At 53.8% G+C, this 17884-nt stretch overlaps 8 protein-coding genes across 8 annotated transcripts; 4 read left to right on the forward strand and 4 right to left on the reverse strand.

The window, feature by feature from the left end:
* Positions 1 to 1074: 1074 nt before the first annotated feature.
* Positions 1075 to 2184, reverse strand: ACET3X_005228 (uncharacterized protein; the record flags this gene model as incomplete). Its single annotated transcript, XM_069451410.1, has 1 exon — positions 1075 to 2184. One exon carries the CDS (start codon positions 2182 to 2184, stop codon positions 1075 to 1077), a length of 1110 nt encoding a protein of 369 aa, XP_069307272.1.
* A 742-nt stretch (positions 2185 to 2926) lies between these two features.
* On the forward strand, positions 2927 to 3793 carry ACET3X_005229 (uncharacterized protein; the record flags this gene model as incomplete). The annotated part of the gene is made up of 2 exons (XM_069451411.1): positions 2927 to 2939; positions 3015 to 3793. 2 exons carry the CDS (start codon positions 2927 to 2929, stop codon positions 3791 to 3793), a joined length of 792 nt encoding a protein of 263 aa, XP_069307273.1.
* Positions 3794 to 4271: 478 nt separating this feature from the next.
* On the reverse strand, positions 4272 to 6138 carry ACET3X_005230 (uncharacterized protein; the record flags this gene model as incomplete). Its single annotated transcript, XM_069451412.1, has 4 exons — positions 4272 to 4433; positions 4485 to 4903; positions 4953 to 5833; positions 5885 to 6138. The coding sequence occupies 4 exons, from the start codon at positions 6136 to 6138 to the stop codon at positions 4272 to 4274; spliced, it is 1716 nt and encodes a 571-aa protein (XP_069307274.1).
* A 1253-nt stretch (positions 6139 to 7391) lies between these two features.
* Positions 7392 to 8292, reverse strand: ACET3X_005231 (uncharacterized protein; the record flags this gene model as incomplete). The annotated part of the gene is made up of 2 exons (XM_069451413.1): positions 7392 to 7477; positions 7527 to 8292. 2 exons carry the CDS (start codon positions 8290 to 8292, stop codon positions 7392 to 7394), a joined length of 852 nt encoding a protein of 283 aa, XP_069307275.1.
* A 409-nt stretch (positions 8293 to 8701) lies between these two features.
* Positions 8702 to 9438, forward strand: ACET3X_005232 (uncharacterized protein; the record flags this gene model as incomplete). Its single annotated transcript, XM_069451414.1, has 2 exons — positions 8702 to 8862; positions 8919 to 9438. The coding sequence occupies 2 exons, from the start codon at positions 8702 to 8704 to the stop codon at positions 9436 to 9438; spliced, it is 681 nt and encodes a 226-aa protein (XP_069307276.1).
* A 1093-nt stretch (positions 9439 to 10531) lies between these two features.
* Positions 10532 to 11824, forward strand: ACET3X_005233 (uncharacterized protein; the record flags this gene model as incomplete). The annotated part of the gene is made up of 1 exon (XM_069451415.1): positions 10532 to 11824. One exon carries the CDS (start codon positions 10532 to 10534, stop codon positions 11822 to 11824), a length of 1293 nt encoding a protein of 430 aa, XP_069307277.1.
* Positions 11825 to 12447: 623 nt separating this feature from the next.
* ACET3X_005234 (uncharacterized protein) lies at positions 12448 to 13395 on the reverse strand (the record flags this gene model as incomplete). The annotated part of the gene is made up of 1 exon (XM_069451417.1): positions 12448 to 13395. The coding sequence occupies one exon, from the start codon at positions 13393 to 13395 to the stop codon at positions 12448 to 12450; it is 948 nt and encodes a 315-aa protein (XP_069307278.1).
* Positions 13396 to 14871: 1476 nt separating this feature from the next.
* Positions 14872 to 17855, forward strand: ACET3X_005235 (uncharacterized protein; the record flags this gene model as incomplete). Its single annotated transcript, XM_069451418.1, has 3 exons — positions 14872 to 14934; positions 15138 to 16431; positions 16960 to 17855. The coding sequence occupies 3 exons, from the start codon at positions 14872 to 14874 to the stop codon at positions 17853 to 17855; spliced, it is 2253 nt and encodes a 750-aa protein (XP_069307279.1).
* Between the last annotated feature and the right edge of the window lie 29 nt (positions 17856 to 17884).

A 17884-nucleotide genomic window follows, 5' to 3' on the forward strand; every position in this document is an offset into this window, starting at 1 on the left:
CAAAAGAAGAAGCGCGCAAACAGGGAAAACCAGTCGCAATTAGCTGCCCAACAGGCTAGGCTTTCATTAAAGATGCGGAGAAGATGACAGTATCTTTTGTGCGAGAGATGTTCGTGTTCAGACAAATCTGGAACAGAATGACGCCCCGCACCCTGTAATTGAAACTACATGCCTGGAAGGCAGACACCGGGATCGCCGAATGTAATGAGCCATATATAAGAATGGGCCAACCAAATCCTTTCCTTTCATCTTAGCCAAGAAGAATATGCATCACCCCCCGGTGCAAAAGCAAAAGCAACCTACCAATTGATATATGCAGGCCGCCTTGTAAGTAAGACATGCTGATAGAATTAGACTCTAACTTAGTAGCTTATGTGTTTCAAATATAGGATGATCGGGAACGGACTACTCCAAAGGTGCTAGTTCTTGCCTTTGTTTGACACCTTTGGCTAAACCCGATTTAAGATGTTGAGAGGCGCGTCCAAAGAGTACAAGCCTGACAAACCTGAGGCAGCTCAGTTTATCGAATCTTTGTGATGGTCTGCGGGTTGGTAGGAAGCGGCTTCCCTTCCGATACCCAAGCGGTATGCTGAGCTGCTCAAATGGCTTGTCACAATGAGTACAAGGGATACGTGATTAGCTATCTTCCACGTGCTAGAAACCTATTAACTTTAGCCGCAGAGATTCATGGAAAACTACGGACAAGTTGTGAGCAAATTCGGGCTGAAAAGGATCTATTCCTCCGATGAGCTTCTATTCTTGCTATGTGCTATCTGACTGCGTCATGCCGGCCTTTCCTACCTAGGTAGTCTGCTATGGTGGCTTGGCGCACTTTAGGCACACAGCTGCTCAGAACAATAATCGTTGCGCAAGCTCCTGTTGTTCTCTCAATCGCATGTCAGATTGGTCCGCCCTGTAACCCGTGGCAATATGATAGATGTGCGGATGTGGTTGCATCAAGATCTGGCGCTTAGGCCCCACCGTACCCACGGCTTAGGTGAGGCTGATTGCACAGCCCACTGTGTGGTGCGGTAAGGCTGACCTGCAGATGTCATGGTACGTCCAGCATCTTCCCTATCTGCTGGTCGTACTTCCGTTCATGTACTCAACCTCTGGAAATGCTGGACTGGGCACGTCTAACCACTCATTCTCACCCAACACGAAGCCGAAGAACCTTTCTACAAGCGTTCTAACGATGTAATCCATCCTCGGCGCCCAGATGGTATCCAATGAGGGTGTGATGGTCTTATTCCTCAGACCTTGCAGATCGACCCAGTCACCTAGGTCGGCAAAGTTCTGGTGACTACTGCCTGTGATGTTGAGCCACTGGTACCATCCCGACTGGTTGGCAGAAAAAGGAGCCCACGAAGGATCGAGGGCTGGGGTATGTTCCGCCCCAGCTAGCATCAAGAATGGTTTCTTGACATCAGGAAGCTCTACGAAGAGACCGTCAAAATTGATGCCGCCTAAGAGTGAGGGTTCGATGGCCAGAGCACCAGCTGCTGCCGCACCACCAAGCGAATGTCCAATGGCGAAGTAGTGCGTAGTATTGAATGGGGCATTAGTCGATTCAACGTAGGCGGGGAAAAGCTCTCTGATTGTTGCGATCGTGTCGGAGACACGCATATTGTACACAGCTACTCCCAATTCGTAGGGCCAAGTTGCTGTGATGTCGATACCATAGATGCCCGGTGCACCATTGGGAAGCTGAAGATAAGGAGTCTCTCCTGGATGATCAAGCGCAATGATTGTGTAGCCTTGGGAGGCAAGCTCGGAGTTTAATGCATTATACATGATTGCGTTCTCGCCACCGCCTGGGGAGAAAATGACAGTTGGCTTCTGCGCTGCACCAAGGCTCGCCATATCCAGAGGTACAGCATCGTATACGTTCCAGGTTGTGAAGCTTTGAAGCGAATTATTCGGGTACTGAAGGATGTCGCCCCAGAGTTTTGCCGTAGTAGGATCGAGGTAAGGGCTTGTATTGTTTCCGGGAATGGGAACCGTTAAAGTTGGGTAGTAGAACGTCGCTAGCAGAATTGACGACGCGTTCGCTGGAGCTACAGGGTCGTTTGGTGTGGTTTTGTTGAAAACATGCTGTTTATACCCTACGTGGTACGGACCTGTCGGTGGAGGAAACGACACGGCGGAGTCTATTCCGAGGAGCAGGGACAAAAAAACCAGCATCTTGAGTTGAGAGTATAAAAACAACCTCGGGAAAATTGGAACTATAAGGACTTCTTATCGTTCCTCACGTCGGGCCCCCAACTATGGCGTCATGCTTTATCGGACGACCATCCTATTCCGGCTCTAGGTAAGCTGACAGGATCGCGAGTTATATGAGTGCGTGATAGCGAGTGTGAAGAATTGCCTTTGGGTCTCCTAGAGGAAGCCTGGGGTGTAGAGAGGAAGGTGGGAGAAAGGAAGGAAGCTACGCATGTGATTCATGAAGAATGAAGAAAATATGGTTTCGCAAAAGTAGGTGCTCTGGCAATGTTGGAAGAGCACGGCGTTGGGAGCTGGAAAGTTGGCCTCCCATCCGCGTGCAGTTGTCCGTCTGACAATCATCAATGAAGCATCACAGATTGCTACATGGCAAGCTTCGAAGCATGCGTCTTCAGGAATCGACGACCCCAACCAGACCGAGTGCACCGAGAAGGAAGACGTAGAGGAGCGGAGGAGGCAAGGTGCTTGCTGGCTGGAGGGCGGTCGCGCCGCGCCAAGGAAGGATGCCATAAGATGAGGCTATTCGGAACAACCCCGGCCCCACAGACCGAGCTCAACACCATCGCGTCCAGTACTCTGGCTTTGACCAACGAATCCATATCAACACAAACCACATCCACATATCCTGCGACTCGACTTCATCTACGCGCGCGCCCAACCAACTTATTCAAATAGCCAGCGACGACTACGACGAGGCGGAACGATGCCGCAACCACGTATGCACTCCCTGCGCGCTCAAGCGCGTCGCAATGTACATGTCTAGCATGCACTCCACTAACAAGTCACATCAGCTTCCCGCGCCGTCTCCTCCAAAGACCTGCCACCTTCTGTCGAAAGCGCCTACTACCGGAAATGCATCGACCTGCGCCGCCGCATAACCGACATTGAAGAGAACAACGACGGCACGCGCCTGCGCATCACACGCCTGAACCGCGGCATCCAGAAGATGCGACTGGAGCGTGCCTTCCTTCTCGAGCAGCTCAACAAACACATGGAGTACAACGTCGACGACAGCGACCGCAGCAGCAGCCCGCCTCCCACTCCTACGGATAAGCCCTTGAGGAGCAAGAGAAGCCACAATAGGAAGGGCACACCTCCTCCTGGCGGCAGTGCCGAGGGCGGAGCAGGCGAGAGGACAGCCATGGGCGGCGAGGGCAGGCTGGGTCTAGGAGCCCTGCCGCATGGCATGAACCCGATGAGCAGTGCTCAGAGCACCCCGGATCCATCAGGGCGTCCCCAGAACAGCTACTTCGGCACCATTGGCGCACCCACATCAACAAGTCCACACACTGGCGTAAACGGCGCACCCCCTACCCTTCCGCCCCTTCACTCGCTCCCACCACTGCAGCCACAGCAACAACAGCCAGCACCCGCCCAGCGCGCATACTTTGACCCAGCCTACGATGAGCAACGCCCTGCGCCCGCTAGCAACGAAGAGGCAGCTGGCCGTCCACGCGCATACTCGGGTGCTGCTGCCCAGCAACCACCGGCGACTGAGTCCGCGCCCCCTCCGCCGCAGAACGGCGACACTGTGATGACCGACGCAGGTTTCGCGGCTGTCAACCGCTAGCATGCCTATAGCTTGGGTAACGGCGTCGATGGTGATAACTCTGCAAAGTTGGCAAGGAAAACATCAAAGTGATAGCAAGGCGTTAGGGCACATTTGAGCTCCTATACAGGCTTTTGGTATCTGTAGGGAACATTTGTAATTGGTTGCTTCTTCTTCTCGGGTCAAAGGAACGTGTATTAGTACAGCTCTCTACCGACTATTCGTGTGGGCACAAAGCAGGGCAATATTTCCATGCATACTTGGTTACCGAGGCTCGCCACAGTGAACGTGATCATGTCTATCTTTATCTGGATTTACTACATGTACTTGAAGAAGCATGATCCATTGGACAGAGCAAGTTGGGAAGGATTGCTTTGGTTCAATATCATGTGTAATGTGGAGCCTGTGTCGATCTCGTTCCAGCTCGTTCGCTTATACCCCATTCATTGCTCATGTGTAGATCTCACTCCCACGGTCCACCGAAGAAACCAGAGCCGGTCTATTCCTCATCCTCATCCTTGTAGTGAACACCTTTGGCCAACTCACACGGATCAGGTGCATAGACGATGTTGCAGTGCTCCCAGTCCTCGTTGTCCATGAGCTCGCGCTTGAAATTGAGGGCGTGGTAGATGTTTGAGAACCGGAACTCCACATACGGATGCTATAGAGATGGCGTTAGCACTACTCAATAAAACCAACAGATGTCACTTACGCCACGTGCACTCTTTCCAATCTTGATGCGGTCGACGTCACGCTTGTTGACGCTCTTGCCTCGAGCTAGCTTCATGAGTGCCACGTCGCTATCTTCGTCGGCACCAATAGCTCGCACACATCGGGATGCCTCGCCTTCAATACAGTTGCGGATGACGTCGTTGATCGAGTTAGGACCTTCGGCCTTCTCCACAAACACAATCGTCTTCTTAGTGTCACCAACAACCTCAATGCCGTTCGCCGTGGCCTTGTGATACTTCTCGCATGATTCAGGCGTAAGGAACTTGACGAGGGCGTTGGATGAACCCGACTCTGGCAAAGAGATGGACTCAAGTTTGCCACCCCACACAAGGGCTTGCAGTTGGTTGATGCTGGTGATGCCTCCAACTCCTTTGAGGATGCAGGTACGATGAGCAGCCGCTATGTTTGGTCAGTTTCCCTCTCTTCCTTCGTGCAAATACAGACTTACGATTCTCGCGCTTCTCCTGATTCGGCCATCCCTTCATGCTGTCTATTGGGTCCTTGGCGACAGGCTTGATGTTCTCAGCACTCGATGCAACGGGAGGGGCTGCCTTGGGAGGGGCGATGATGCCCGCAGTGGCGGTTGGTTCCGGCTTCGGGAGGATGTTGTGCATGGCCACAACAATACCCGATACTTCAGCGAGTGTCTCTAGGGAAACGTAACCCTCTTCAACAAGCCTGGCACAAAGTCCGAGGAAATCCCCATCCACATCCTTGAGCGTCTGCTTGATTGATTCGGGTGTACGAGGTTGGTCTGGGCGCTTCTTCAATACCTTGTTGACGTAGTTGGCAATAGCGAAGGCTAGACGTGCCTTGATGATATCGTTCTTTTCGGCATCTGTCTTGACCTCTGGCATATACAAACCACGCACCTTCTTCGACATGGTCTTGATAAGACTTGCCGGATTTCCATTGACGTCCGGCATAGCCCAAACGTATTCGCTAGCCTTGCGCATATACGCGTTCTCCAGATCCTCTGGTGACATGGCCGCAGTTTTGATGTCATTAGTCTCCTTTGTTCCCGTCTTCTCATCTTCTGCCTTATCAGTCTTGATATTGTCTTCTTTGGCTTCTGCAAGACGACCGCCGCACGAGAACTTGGCTTGGTCAGGGCTTGCTGAGGTACTGACGACGGAAATACGGGGAGTGAGGATAGTTGTGCCGTTTAGGCGAGCGAAGAGTGCATCCATCGCAGACTCTTCCTCGGAAGCGTCGGTCTTCGAAATCATGTCTTCTTTCTGCGGCGTGGCTGACTTGGATGTGGTAGCAATGGTAGAAGACGCGGGAGTACCCTTCTCGAGCTGAGATGCCTTTGGCGCAGTAGTGGGTCTATACGCATGCGTGTCAGTGAGGCTCGGGCAATTATGTAGTAGTTCGCACCCTTCAGTAACCTTGAGCTCTACCTTGACTGAACCTGGATTCGGAGAGGATGCCATTGGTAGGGTGAGAGCTGCGGGTCGCGATGTAGTACCAGGCAAGGGTCCCGCAGCCCCAGCTATCTTGACGGCCTTCTTCTTGAGCTTAATGCTCCCAGCATTGGCTGCGGGTTGAATAGCGAGATTACTGCGTGCATCTCCAGAGCCCCAACTGGAAGGCGCTGCTGAGGGCGAGCTCATGTGTCTCGAGCGATCCATAGTTGCGGGCGATGGGGACAGTTGACGTGGATTTGTGTCTCGAGCGACTTGCTTGCGCGCCGGTGATGGAGGAGGCGATGGGAGGGAAGTTGCAGCCTGTGTTGATACGCACACGCCAATAGTATCGTCGCTTCTATCGAAGTTGTTGTTGATATTGTTGGTGTTGGAAGTGGAGGTTGCTGGGCAAAAATTAGTCAAGCAACGGGCACAAGCAGGTAAGAGAATCTGCACACACCAACAACTCGCCTACCTACTGTTAGATTCGCAATTCCCTCGATGCAGGCGTCGAGGCAGACCTGATACAGTTTGTCCTCGCTAGTTCGTATACGAGGTCGTGGCGGGGTCTTACCAGGCATTAGACTGCGGCATAGGCGTGGGCAAGAGTTGAGGTGACGCCGGATTGTCTAGAGCAGGAAAGCAAACATCCCAGGGTCCCTCTGTGTGGTTGCCGTTCCTGGTGTTGGCCTGCGGCCAATAAGACGACAACAGCAGCGAGGATGAGAATCTTGAAAAGCGGGATGAACGTTTGCTCTCAATGGTAGCCAATGCAAAATCCGAGACTAAGATAGTTCCTCGCCGCTTCGAAGCTTCCTTCTGGTGTTTACACGCATCAGGAAGGCGCTGATAGCGGCACACGCGGAGATTGGAATGTGCTTCACCCGAACTGATCCTTGCGGGGATGAACTCGTGCAGTGTCTACTTCGTAACAACGCAGAGATGAATGTGAAGGGAACACCAGGGGCATGTACATGAGGACCCATGACAAAGGATTAACATGTAAATGACGAGTTATTGGGGTGGTAGTGGAGATAATGGCGCAGATGCCGCTCATGCATTTATCGACACAGCAATGAAACGTAGAGAAGTTGTAACAGTTAGGGTGGAATGGAAGAGCATTCATGAGCTCAACCCGAGCTAAGATGACAGCAAGACCATGCTCTGGTGAACGAAAACGGTGACGGATCAAATCTGAGCTCGGAAGAAGAACAAATCCTACTTGTGGATGCAATGTCCACCTTATCCAGCATGACCGTGAGAGCAGATAACACTTACACGTTTAGTATACCAGACATGGGGATATACTTATGTCTATCTAGTTATGTCTCTTTGTTGCAACACAAATATGGGGGAGATCTGCAGCTTGTACATGTTCAGACAAAAAAAGACTCGATTACGAAGCGAGACTGTCGCATTACGAGATTCGTCATACTTATCTTGTAGACCACATTGACCGTGTACCAGGCAACAAGTGCTTAGATGAAGGGTATCCAAACACGAGTTCGCGACCTGTACGCCTCATACTCATCACCAAAGAATTTGATCAAGAACTTTTCTTCATCTATATTGAGTGAGCCACTATGCTGGGTCAACGATGAGAAGAGACTTACGAGTGATTCGCCTCATGAAGAAGTACCATAGCACGCCAGTAAAGCCAAAAAAGCAGACCGCATTGCCAAGCATGACCTGTGTTCCAATGCCCCACCAGAAGAAGCCAAAATATGACGGGTGACGGAAGTAGCGGTACACACCATGAGTGACCAACTCATGTCCGTCGTTCTTACGCGACTGAACTTGATGATTGAAGTTGGTGCCTGCCTGCATCATAGCCGTACTACGAACAGCCTGTCCCGCCATAGCCATCGTTATGCCTAGCGCGATCAACCACGGCGGGTGGATCATTGACTGATAACCGGGGAAAAGATACGATGTTACAATCGTCTCTATGAAGGCCACGGCGTGGGCTTGTCGGTATTGGTCGCCATTTGAGAGTAGGAATGAATCGATGTACGCGAGCGGGGTGTTGTAGGCGGCCGTCGTGTAAAACTCGAGGAAGTGGAAAAGAGAGAGGGTGCTGAGGAACAGAAACGGCCGCCATAGATGGCTGCCATTATATGCGAGCAGGAGAGTGCCGACAAGACCAAGAGTCAGAGCGCATCCCAAGCAGAAGGCGCGCACAGCGATGCCCGAAAGCGAGCGCTTGCCGTGACGGAAGAACTCTGGCGCAATAGCATCCTGGTTTCTGGGCCGGCCGTTGGATGCTTCTCTAGCACGTAGCGCTCGATCAAGCTCTGGAGTCCATGTTCCGTTCTCACTCGGTCGATTTGTGGGTAGGGAGATGTCGACGCCGGAGGAGAGCGAGCCGTTCGAAGACATGGCAGCGGCGGGCAGGAAGATTTCGGCTATGCAGGGACTTGGATGCTTGGATGTCGGAGACTAAGACGGAGGAAGAGGTTCAAGGCATATTTCCAAAGGCTCGCAGCAGTAGTCAGGTGCACGACCAATATCTAGCCGTGGCTCGTGAAGAAGCTGAGATGAACAACAGCAAGAGGTGAAAGACACAGTGACCTTTGTCCTGGCTTCTCTGCGCGACCCTTCTCGCCAGGTGGGACCTCGGAATCAGCCGATGAGATCATCACGCTAATCCATCCATGTCTTAGCGCCGTGATGCCTGGCCTCCGCAGCTTCTACTTGGACATGCATTTGCTTACCCACACCGGCTTCATAGCCCGTCACGCCAGCCTCAGTAGCAAGCGCTAGATTCTCACGATTCTGGAGACCAAGCATGGAGACTTCGGAGAACAAGCAGCGCATGGCCCGCGGCGAACTCTACCATGCATTCACACCTGAGCTCACAGCAGAGCGTGCGCGATGCAAACAAGCCTGCGCGCGCTACAACAATGCTGGCGATGTATCACGGCTGAAGCTGACTGAGCTATTCCGAGAGTATGTGTAAATTTCCGATGGCTCTTCGGGAGAGCCTCTTCTTATACTCCAACTAGCATCATCCAAGACAAAACCCCTCTGCCACCAATCGCATCTTCAGAAGACGAGGACGCTAAGCTGTTCGAGAATGATCCTTGGGTCGAACCGCCGGTTACTATGGACTATGGCTACAATGTCCGCTTAGGCGACAATGTTTTTATCAACTTCAACGCCGTTTTCCTCGACACCTGCCTAACCACCGTCGGCTCACGCACGCTTGTTGGACCGAACGTCCATTTCTACTCGGCTACTCATCCTCTTGATCCAGCTGTCCGTGACGGCACTAGGGGCCCTGAGTTGGGCAAGGAAATACACATCGGAGAGGATTGCTGGATCGGTGGCAATGTTTGCATCCTGCCTGGCGTCGTCATAGGCAAAGGCAGCGTGGTTGGCGCTGGGAGCGTCGTTACGAAGAGCGTGCCGAGCTTCACTGTCGTCGCTGGTAACCCAGCAAGGTTCATCCGGAAGATCGAAACTGAAATGGACACCGAGCATAAAAACGGCAGATCCGATGAGCAGAACAACGTGGAGAGTTGACCTGTGCAATGGTCGCGTGTGCAACAAGTCACTTGCTCGTTACGAGGAGCAGTTTCACGTCTTGCACCGGACCTATCGCATTCGTACTCGGACTGCGAGCTTCATTTGGCATGACATTGTACGAGAAAAATGTCACAGTCGCATAAACCTTCCCACACACCTCTGCCGTTTCTGCCACTGATACATCAAACGGTGTTGCGGCGCGCTCTACCGCGTTCTAGCGCGTCTTCCCGCTTTTCGAAGGCATATCCAAAACGAAGTATTCACTGAAAATATGCCTCAAACTATCCCAGAATTTGCAGCGTGGGCGCGTGTCGAAAGGTTCTGATGCGATTCTCATTGTCATCTGAAGAGGATACTTGCAACAAATGATTCGCACAGGCGCCTGCTTCTGTACTCGAACAGATCGAGCAAAATCAGTGCGAAAGCTCCGGCTATTCACACCACCACTATGGTTCGCGATCCAGTCGTGAGAGTATGCAACAGCAATTCGGCAACCTGTGTCGATCTGGAACAAATGTGGGGCGTTTAGACCAAGATTTAACACAAGATCTGATGATCGTCTGCAAGCTTTGGGCGCCAAGGCCGACGAAACCGGTTCCCAGACGCCGCCAAAACAATGACATGGGCTCGCCAAACACCATTGACTAATTCCTCTCCCATCTACGACATGGCGCACCCTGCGAAACGCTCCGTTTGTGTTTGAGGCGGGAGTTCGGCATCGTCCGTTTCGACGGTCTCGACAATCTGGAAGCGCCTGATTCACTCTATGGCACACTTCGAAACTACCAGATCAAGTTATTCGTGTGCTATCTGACTGCATGCCAAGGGCTTAGGAGCTCTGGAGCTTCATCCCCAGACTGCTACGATGCATAGGCCTGCGCACCATCATGCCTTGACGCCAAGGCCAACCGACATCGTAACAGAGATGGTACAAATACCACAGCTCCCAACACCCAGATAAACTTCATCGGACTGGTTCCTCACTCACTCAGGCTAATATCTCCTACTCTGCATCTCCAGCTTTTCTTACTCTCATTCATATCTTTACTCATAATCTTATTCCACTCGACAAATCCGTCCCACAGTCAACATGAAGTACATTCTCATCGCCTCTCTCCTTACCTCTGCGGCTTACGCTGCTCCTTTCGCCCAGGTTCAGGGTGGCAACGGCAACACTGCCGCCACGACCGGCCAACAAACCGGAAACCAGGGCGGCCAAAACCAGGCTGGCAACCAGCAACAGCAGCAGGCAGCGCAGGCGGGAAACCAGCAGCAGCAACAGCAGGGTGCCACCAACACACCTACTGGGCTCGGTGCTGGTCTCCAAAATGGACAGACTCCCACCGCCAACGACCTCGCCACCGCCGTCTCCAACTGGATGGCCGACACTTCGATGGTCTCCAACTTCCTCAACACTGGAGCGAGCATCCAGAACAACGTCCAGTTCAAGCAGGCTGCTACGGTTGCCTACAACGCCGAGGTCGATGAGCTGAACCACAAGGCCATCATCGACGCCGCCAACGGTCAGATGCCCAACGTCATTGCTGCAAACAGCACCCTCGCTACGGGTGGTTCGTTCCAGGATGTCGTCGACAAGCTCCAGCAAATGTCCGTCCAGGGTATGGCGGCCGCTGGAAACATCGACTTGATCAACCAGAACCGCTGTGTCAATGTCCTCCCCAACATTGATGCTTACATGGCGTCTACTGGATCCACCTCCCAGGCGGTTCGTCCCACCGCCTGCGACCAGACCGGTGTTGCTGGCGGTGTCCAGGGAACCGGCGCTACCCAGCCCGGCGCCCCTGCAGGTAGCCCTGCGGCTGCCTTTGCCGCCGCCCAGGCTCTTGCACAGGGAACTGGTAATGGCCAGGTTCAGAACACGGGTGCTGCTGCAGGCACTGCAGGCACTGCAAGCACTCAGGGTACTACTGGAACTCAAGGTGCCACTGGAACCCAGGGTACTCAGGGAACTCAGGGGACTCAAGGTACCACCGGCACTGCAACCAACAACGGACAAACTCCCCAGCAAGCCGCTGGCATCACCCCCACCAATGGGCAAGCACCCCAGGGAACTACTGGTGCTCAAGCTTCTCAACAGGGTTCTCAGGGTGCTACTGGACAGCAGAACGGCCAGCAGACCCAGCAGACCCAGCAGAACGGCCAACAGACCCAGCAGAACGGCCAGCAGACTCAGCAGAATGGCCAGCAGACTCAACAGAACGGCCAGCAGACAGGCAATGGCGCCGCTTCTGGACAGCAGACCCAAGGCCAGACTCAAAATGGTGCTAACCAGCAGCAACAGGCTGGCAACGGCGCCGCGGCTGGACAACAATCTCAGGGACAGAATGCCGGTCAGGCATCTGGCGGCAACGGTGGTAACTGAAGACAGGGTGGCAACAACAACAACTAAGCATCGCGCTTATGGGTTAATGAGGAGAACGAGTTTAATGGCTTGCAAGACGAGGGCAACGTGCTGGTCACTAGCCAATCGGTCTTTTCTGTACATAAAGATCAGGTCAGATGTTTAATGGTTGGAACATGTATTTAGTATTGTATGTAAGGGAGAAGTATTCGCTGGATTTGCAGAATAACAAGGTATTAGCCTGCCGATAACATGTTTGGTACTATTCGTTGCATGTGTGAGTCATGTGGTGCAGATCGAATTCACAAACCATGATCTATAGAAAGACGATTGAATGATGAAGGCAACGCATGCTAGTCAACACGGATCGGCGCATTCATGAATTACTGCTATAGCAAGTTGAACTTCTCCAGGTGAGTCATATACGCTAGGATGATTCTGGAGCCGCGACTCACAATCACCTTGGGTTGTATGCTAGGACATTGCAATCAGACATGAGATTCAACCTTTGACAACGACATGGGTGCGGATTCACATTGGACAAAGTTCTATGATGGTCTCTGAATGTTTTCATGTATATCATGAAGTACTGTTGACATGCCATATCCTAGCTTGGCTACTACCGAGAGAATGAGACCGCATCTCTAATCCTGCACACCGCGCTTCCGTGTGGCCTGTATGACCGAAATGTTCATCCACTTCCATGTGTCTGCAGGTTCCTTCTCTGCAGGTTCCTTCACCATCTTTTCGAAACTTCGAATAGTCGTATTCAGACCGGCTCTATCAAGAGAGACGTTGGGAGATGCGCAGTACTGCGGGTCTGTGGAATACATGCTGATGGAGTCGATCAACATCTCGATGTTAATGACTTTACGATGCATGCAATCCATCGTAGCCACCAGCTTGCGACCCCAGACTTGAGTCCAGTCGACGCGGCCGAATAGTGTTCGTAGATCGACTTTTCCCTTGGCCAACCTGAACATCGTTGCAATAATGTCACCGTCGATTCGGGCGTTCCAGAATTCGTATCGCTCCGCATACTTGCGGGCGAACAGTGGCTCAGGTTTGAGCAGATCGAGCTCGCGGGCATTGGCAACAAGAGGTAACTCAGTGAAGAACGACTGAACAACCTCTTCTCGCTTCTTCTCCCAAAACTCAACGTTTTTGCGTGCGATAAACTTATCAATGGTTTTTGTAAGTTGAGAACTGATCGTCTGGTTGGCCTCGTGGATGGCGGCAACGTATGCACCCTTGATGTCGCCCTGTAATTGTGTGATGGCTTCGCGATAGCGCACACCAAGAGCAACCCGGGCCAGTCGCTCTGGCTCGGTCTCACCTGCTGCTGCGAACGTGCACTGACGTGCGCAGAGGTCCCAGTTTGTGATGGCGATGGCGCAGGCATCCGCACTGACCTCTCCCCGTACGTACTCGTACAGGAAGGATTTTTTTCCGTAGAGCTCGTTCATGATTGATCTCTGGATCTGGCTGTATCTCGAAAGATCTGCCGTCTCTACGGCTGACTTCTTTGGCGAAGCCATCTGGTAAAAAGCCGTAGTGCCCAGGTGGGCAGCGAGTATTCGGGCGATAGACATGGCGTGGTCTGGCTTGTGTTGACCACCACGTACCAGCATGTCATAGACATGCTTGACAGATTTGGTAAAAAGCCGTAGTGGGCAGCGATGATGCGGGCGATGGACGTCGCATGGTCAGGCTTGTGTAGCCCTCCCTCGATGAGGGAAGCGTACACGTCGCTGACCGTCTTGACTTTGGTTGGATCTGTGACATTAAAGCTTGTCTTGAGGATGTGTGGCGGCACCTGTACATGAACAGGCGGGAAGTCGATGAACACTTCCGCCATGTTGATTGTTGATGTTTGTGCAGCTGTGGCGTGAGGTGTTAGTTGGAAGGTGGAGGAGAGATCGAGGATACGCTCAAGAAGAAGCTGACTTTATATAGGGATCAAGATCTCACTTCACCCAGGGTCTGCGCTTCTCTCTCTCACCTGGCCGCGTGCATGTCTACAAAAGTACGTCAGGCAAAGATGACGTGACGTAGAGGGCTGTCTTTTACCTGCGCCTCACCTCTATCTGGACGAGGTGGGGGTGTACATCGGGAAAATCCTCGAGGCACGAGATTGGAGACATAATGTGGTGAGTTGAAGCGGGATTTTGAGGTTGTGTGGGCTTTATCTAATGGGCGCGTCTGTCTATGAGGCCGCAGGTGCAAGGAATGGGACGATAAGAAATGAAACTGACTAATCTTGACAATTTCCATGCTCTTGACACAGATGACATTCGCTGTCCTCTGGGCTAACGTGACAACCTTACCCAAAGCTGAATGCGTCGTTGCTACCCATCCTTGTATCTCTCCGAACAGCTGAAGCTACAGAGCTTACTCAATCCGCCAAAACTGTCATGGTCGTATTGGCCTGAGGTTTCGAAACCTCAGGCCCGAACATGTGGATACCTGGTTTTCCCGGATTGCGTCTTGCCTGGTGTGACCCGTTGAGCTGGATCGCGTTTCGGGAGTGCTTTGGTCGGGACGTAGTTGCAGTGAGCGTAGCGCAGGTGAAACCATGTATCAAACATGACGTGCTGCAGGGGTGAGAAGCTTGACAGGATGCCAAGACGGGAGGGATCGAGACGGTAGATGTGTGAGGCACCTGTCGTGTTGGCGACGCATCAACTCACGATTTGCTTTTCTCATCGTCTGGTGTCGGGCTGGGAGGTGTGGTGTGGGTGCGTCGCCGTCTCTCACCGACTCTGGAGACGTGACACGTCGGCAAGTCGCGTGACGTACCGACGGGTATGGAGAGAGGGCCGCTCATTGCGGCAAGCAACATGAGGCTGCAGCGGGCCGAAGAATACATTTGCGTCTGTTGCTGGGTCGGGGCAGGGTGCAGATGCGCTGGCATGGTATGACGCCTCTTCCAAGTAATAGAGAGGCTCGCCAAGTGCATGGTTGTTGCATCGAGTCGGTGACGGCAACGAGCTGAGCTAGCTGGACGGCAACCTCGTAGCCAGGCAGCTTAATGACGACGGCCCTTGACCAACAGTTTGCGACGAACCATGGCTGAGGCCGAGCGCGCTGGCGGAGTACAGGGCGATCTGGAGAAGGAACTGACGTGCTCGGTAAGTCGAGGTTCGAGTTTGTGGTGTTGCCGCGTGGGGTAGGGGTGTTGTCGCATTCGACGGGTGCGGTGTATGAGCATTTGCAGCTTCACAGCTTGGTGGAATGGATGGGCATGTCGAGATGGGAGAGTCTCTCTCCCCAAGGTCTCTGGGGCCCGCTTCGACGACGGCGAGGATGCGCCTGCTAACCCGGCCGTGTTCAGATCTGTACCGACCTCCTCTACCAGCCGCTCACCCTGCTCGACTGCCTCCACACCTTCTGCGGCGCCTGTCTGAAGGAATGGTTCGCCTTCCAGGCCTCGACCGCCACCTCGATACATCCCTACACGTGCCCCTCGTGCCGGGCTTCGGTGCGCACCACGCAGCCCAATGCCACCGTCACGACGCTGCTCGACATCTTCCTCAAGTCGAATCCCCAGAGAGGCAAGAGTGCCGAAGAAAAGACGGCCGACCGCCACAAGTACAAGCCCGGCGACAATGTGCTGCCCAAGCTCAGGCGGCGCGATGAGCGCGACGACGTCGACCAGCGCATGCTCGAGGAGGCCCAGCAGCTGAGTCTGAGGGACGCGGGCATCGCAGGCAGCAGCAGGACCAGTCTGGAGCCCCCGAGGGAGCGCAGGAGGAGGGACAGAAGCCGCGATACGAGCAGGGAGTCTCGCAGGGCGCGCGACGAACGGCGCTCTACCAGCCAGAACCCGCCCGGCGCATCGCCGTCCAGGGCCGTCATACCTCCCAGGGCCATCGAGCACCAGTCCAGCCTGCGTTCGCTGCTCAGCGCCTCCGACCTCGACGCAGAAGACGTCGACGAGGATCTCGTGCGGCAGGTGCTGGAGGAGCTCGTGTCTGAGGGCGTGGACTTGAACCAGATTGGCACTGCACAGGAAGAAGAGATCACAGAGAGAATAGCCGAAGCTGTGCGACGGCGCCAGGCAGAGCGCCATGCAGAGAGACAGCGCGAGCGGCGAGAAAGGAGGGAGCGTCTGGCGAGAGAGGGCCTGGTGAGCTCTTCATCCTCGTCGCTGTTGCCTCAACCCATGCGCAGCCCTCTTACGCGCGACGAGGAAGCCGCACGCAGAAGAAGACACGGCCGCTCGGAAAGCGGCACGTCCACACCCCAGGCGGCAGTAGGACCACCCATATCGAGACCCGGTCTCATCGATGCCGCGAACCGCGGCGGACGAGCACTGCGCCAGCGATCTTCAAGTCAGGGCAGCTCTCGATCGGCACGAAGAGCAGAGCGTCCTACGCCTGTCTCTGCAACGTCGCAGAACAACAGCAGTGGCGAGCGCCAGTCGTCATCAGAACTTGCGCGACCACGGCCACGTCGCCAGTCCGACAACCAGCAGAGAAGTAGGCTGGATGTTCGGGAACAGTTTCGCATCAGCCTCCACGCCAACACCAGCGCAGTCAATATAGTCTCAAGTCCCAGTTCACCCCAGAGCCCTGGCTTCGATTTACCCAACAACGGCAGCCCGACCAGTTCTCTGGCTACAGTCGGTACTTCAGCGGTGCCCTTGTCTTCCTCCACCCCAGCTATAACGCCATTTCAGCCTCCTGCGTCCAGGCGCACCACCGATCCCAACAGAGCCACGTTGCCTAGATCTTCCAATAGCAGCACTCCTCCGTTGCTATCACCTCCCCCCTTTCCTCGCTCCACCACTGATCCGACTGTAAGCGAGTCTCGATCAAGACAGGCTTCAGGCTCATCGTCGAGACAAGCTTCAGGCTCGTCCCTAGGCGCCCCTGTTCTGTACAACGAGCCGCACATAACGTGCCAACGATGTGGTAAAAACGACATACAGTACGAGCTTCACTATAACTGTGGACGTTGCAATGATGGTGAGTATGACATATGCCTCCGCTGCTACCGTCTCGGCAGAGGATGCAAGCATTGGTATGGGTTTGGCTGGACTGCCTGGCCACGATACGAACGAGAAGCCCCCGAAGGTGGCTATCCTCCAAACCACGAGCACCCCCATATCCTCGTCGGACATCGATACCGCAGACCCATGACGCCATTGACAGAATCCACAACGCCGCCACATGTGCTCATGAGCGAGGACAATCCCAAGGAAAGGGTCGAAGTTGGAGTCTTCTGCGATGTGTGCAAGGCATACGCCAATGCCTGCTACTGGAAGTGCGACTATTGCAATGAAGGCGACTGGGGCTATTGCAATGATTGCGTCAACCAAGGCCATCACTGTACGCATCCCCTTGTTCCCGTCGCTCGCAAGGCAAGGGACTCGCAGTCAATTACGGATACTACTCCATCCGCGCCCTCCACGCCACGTCAAGACGGACATCTCGCTCCACCAGACCACGACGCTGTGCCCACAACCCCTCCGTTGACACCAAAGTCAGCATCGCTCATGCGTGGACCTGGCTACTTTACCATTGCGAATTCCATTTTCAGACCCCTAACGTTTACGACCTTGTGTAACATATGTAGTTATCCCATTCCACCGTCCAACACGCGATATCACTGTCTAAAGTGTAATGCTGGGGACTACGATATCTGCATGAGCTGCTACCACAAGCTTGTCGTTAGCGGTCGCATTGCCAAGGAAGACGGTGTGAACGGATGGCGCAAGTGCCTCCGCAGCCACCGCATGTATATTGTAGGATTCGAAGACCGTGAAGGCGCGCAAAGACGCATGGTTGTGCGCGATCTGGTAGGTGGCTACGCGCTCAAAGAGGAAGAGGAGACGGCAAGAGTACAACGGTATCCACCAGACGGAGGAGTGGGTCTCAGACTGCTAGCACGGTGGGGCTATATGCCCGACGAAGGGGTAGAAGACGAACTGTCCTTCCCCCGTGGAGCAGAGATACGAGAAGCCGCCGATATCAACGGCGATTGGTATTGGGGTGTTTACTGTGGTGTTGGAAAACTGTTTCCTGCCAATCACGTCACAGCCGTCTAAACTATTCAACGTAGAGAATGCATAGCCTG

This window comes from Alternaria dauci, chromosome 4, assembly GCF_042100115.1.
Source record: "Alternaria dauci strain A2016 chromosome 4, whole genome shotgun sequence".
In the NCBI taxonomy this organism is placed as follows: domain Eukaryota; kingdom Fungi; phylum Ascomycota; class Dothideomycetes; order Pleosporales; family Pleosporaceae; genus Alternaria; species Alternaria dauci.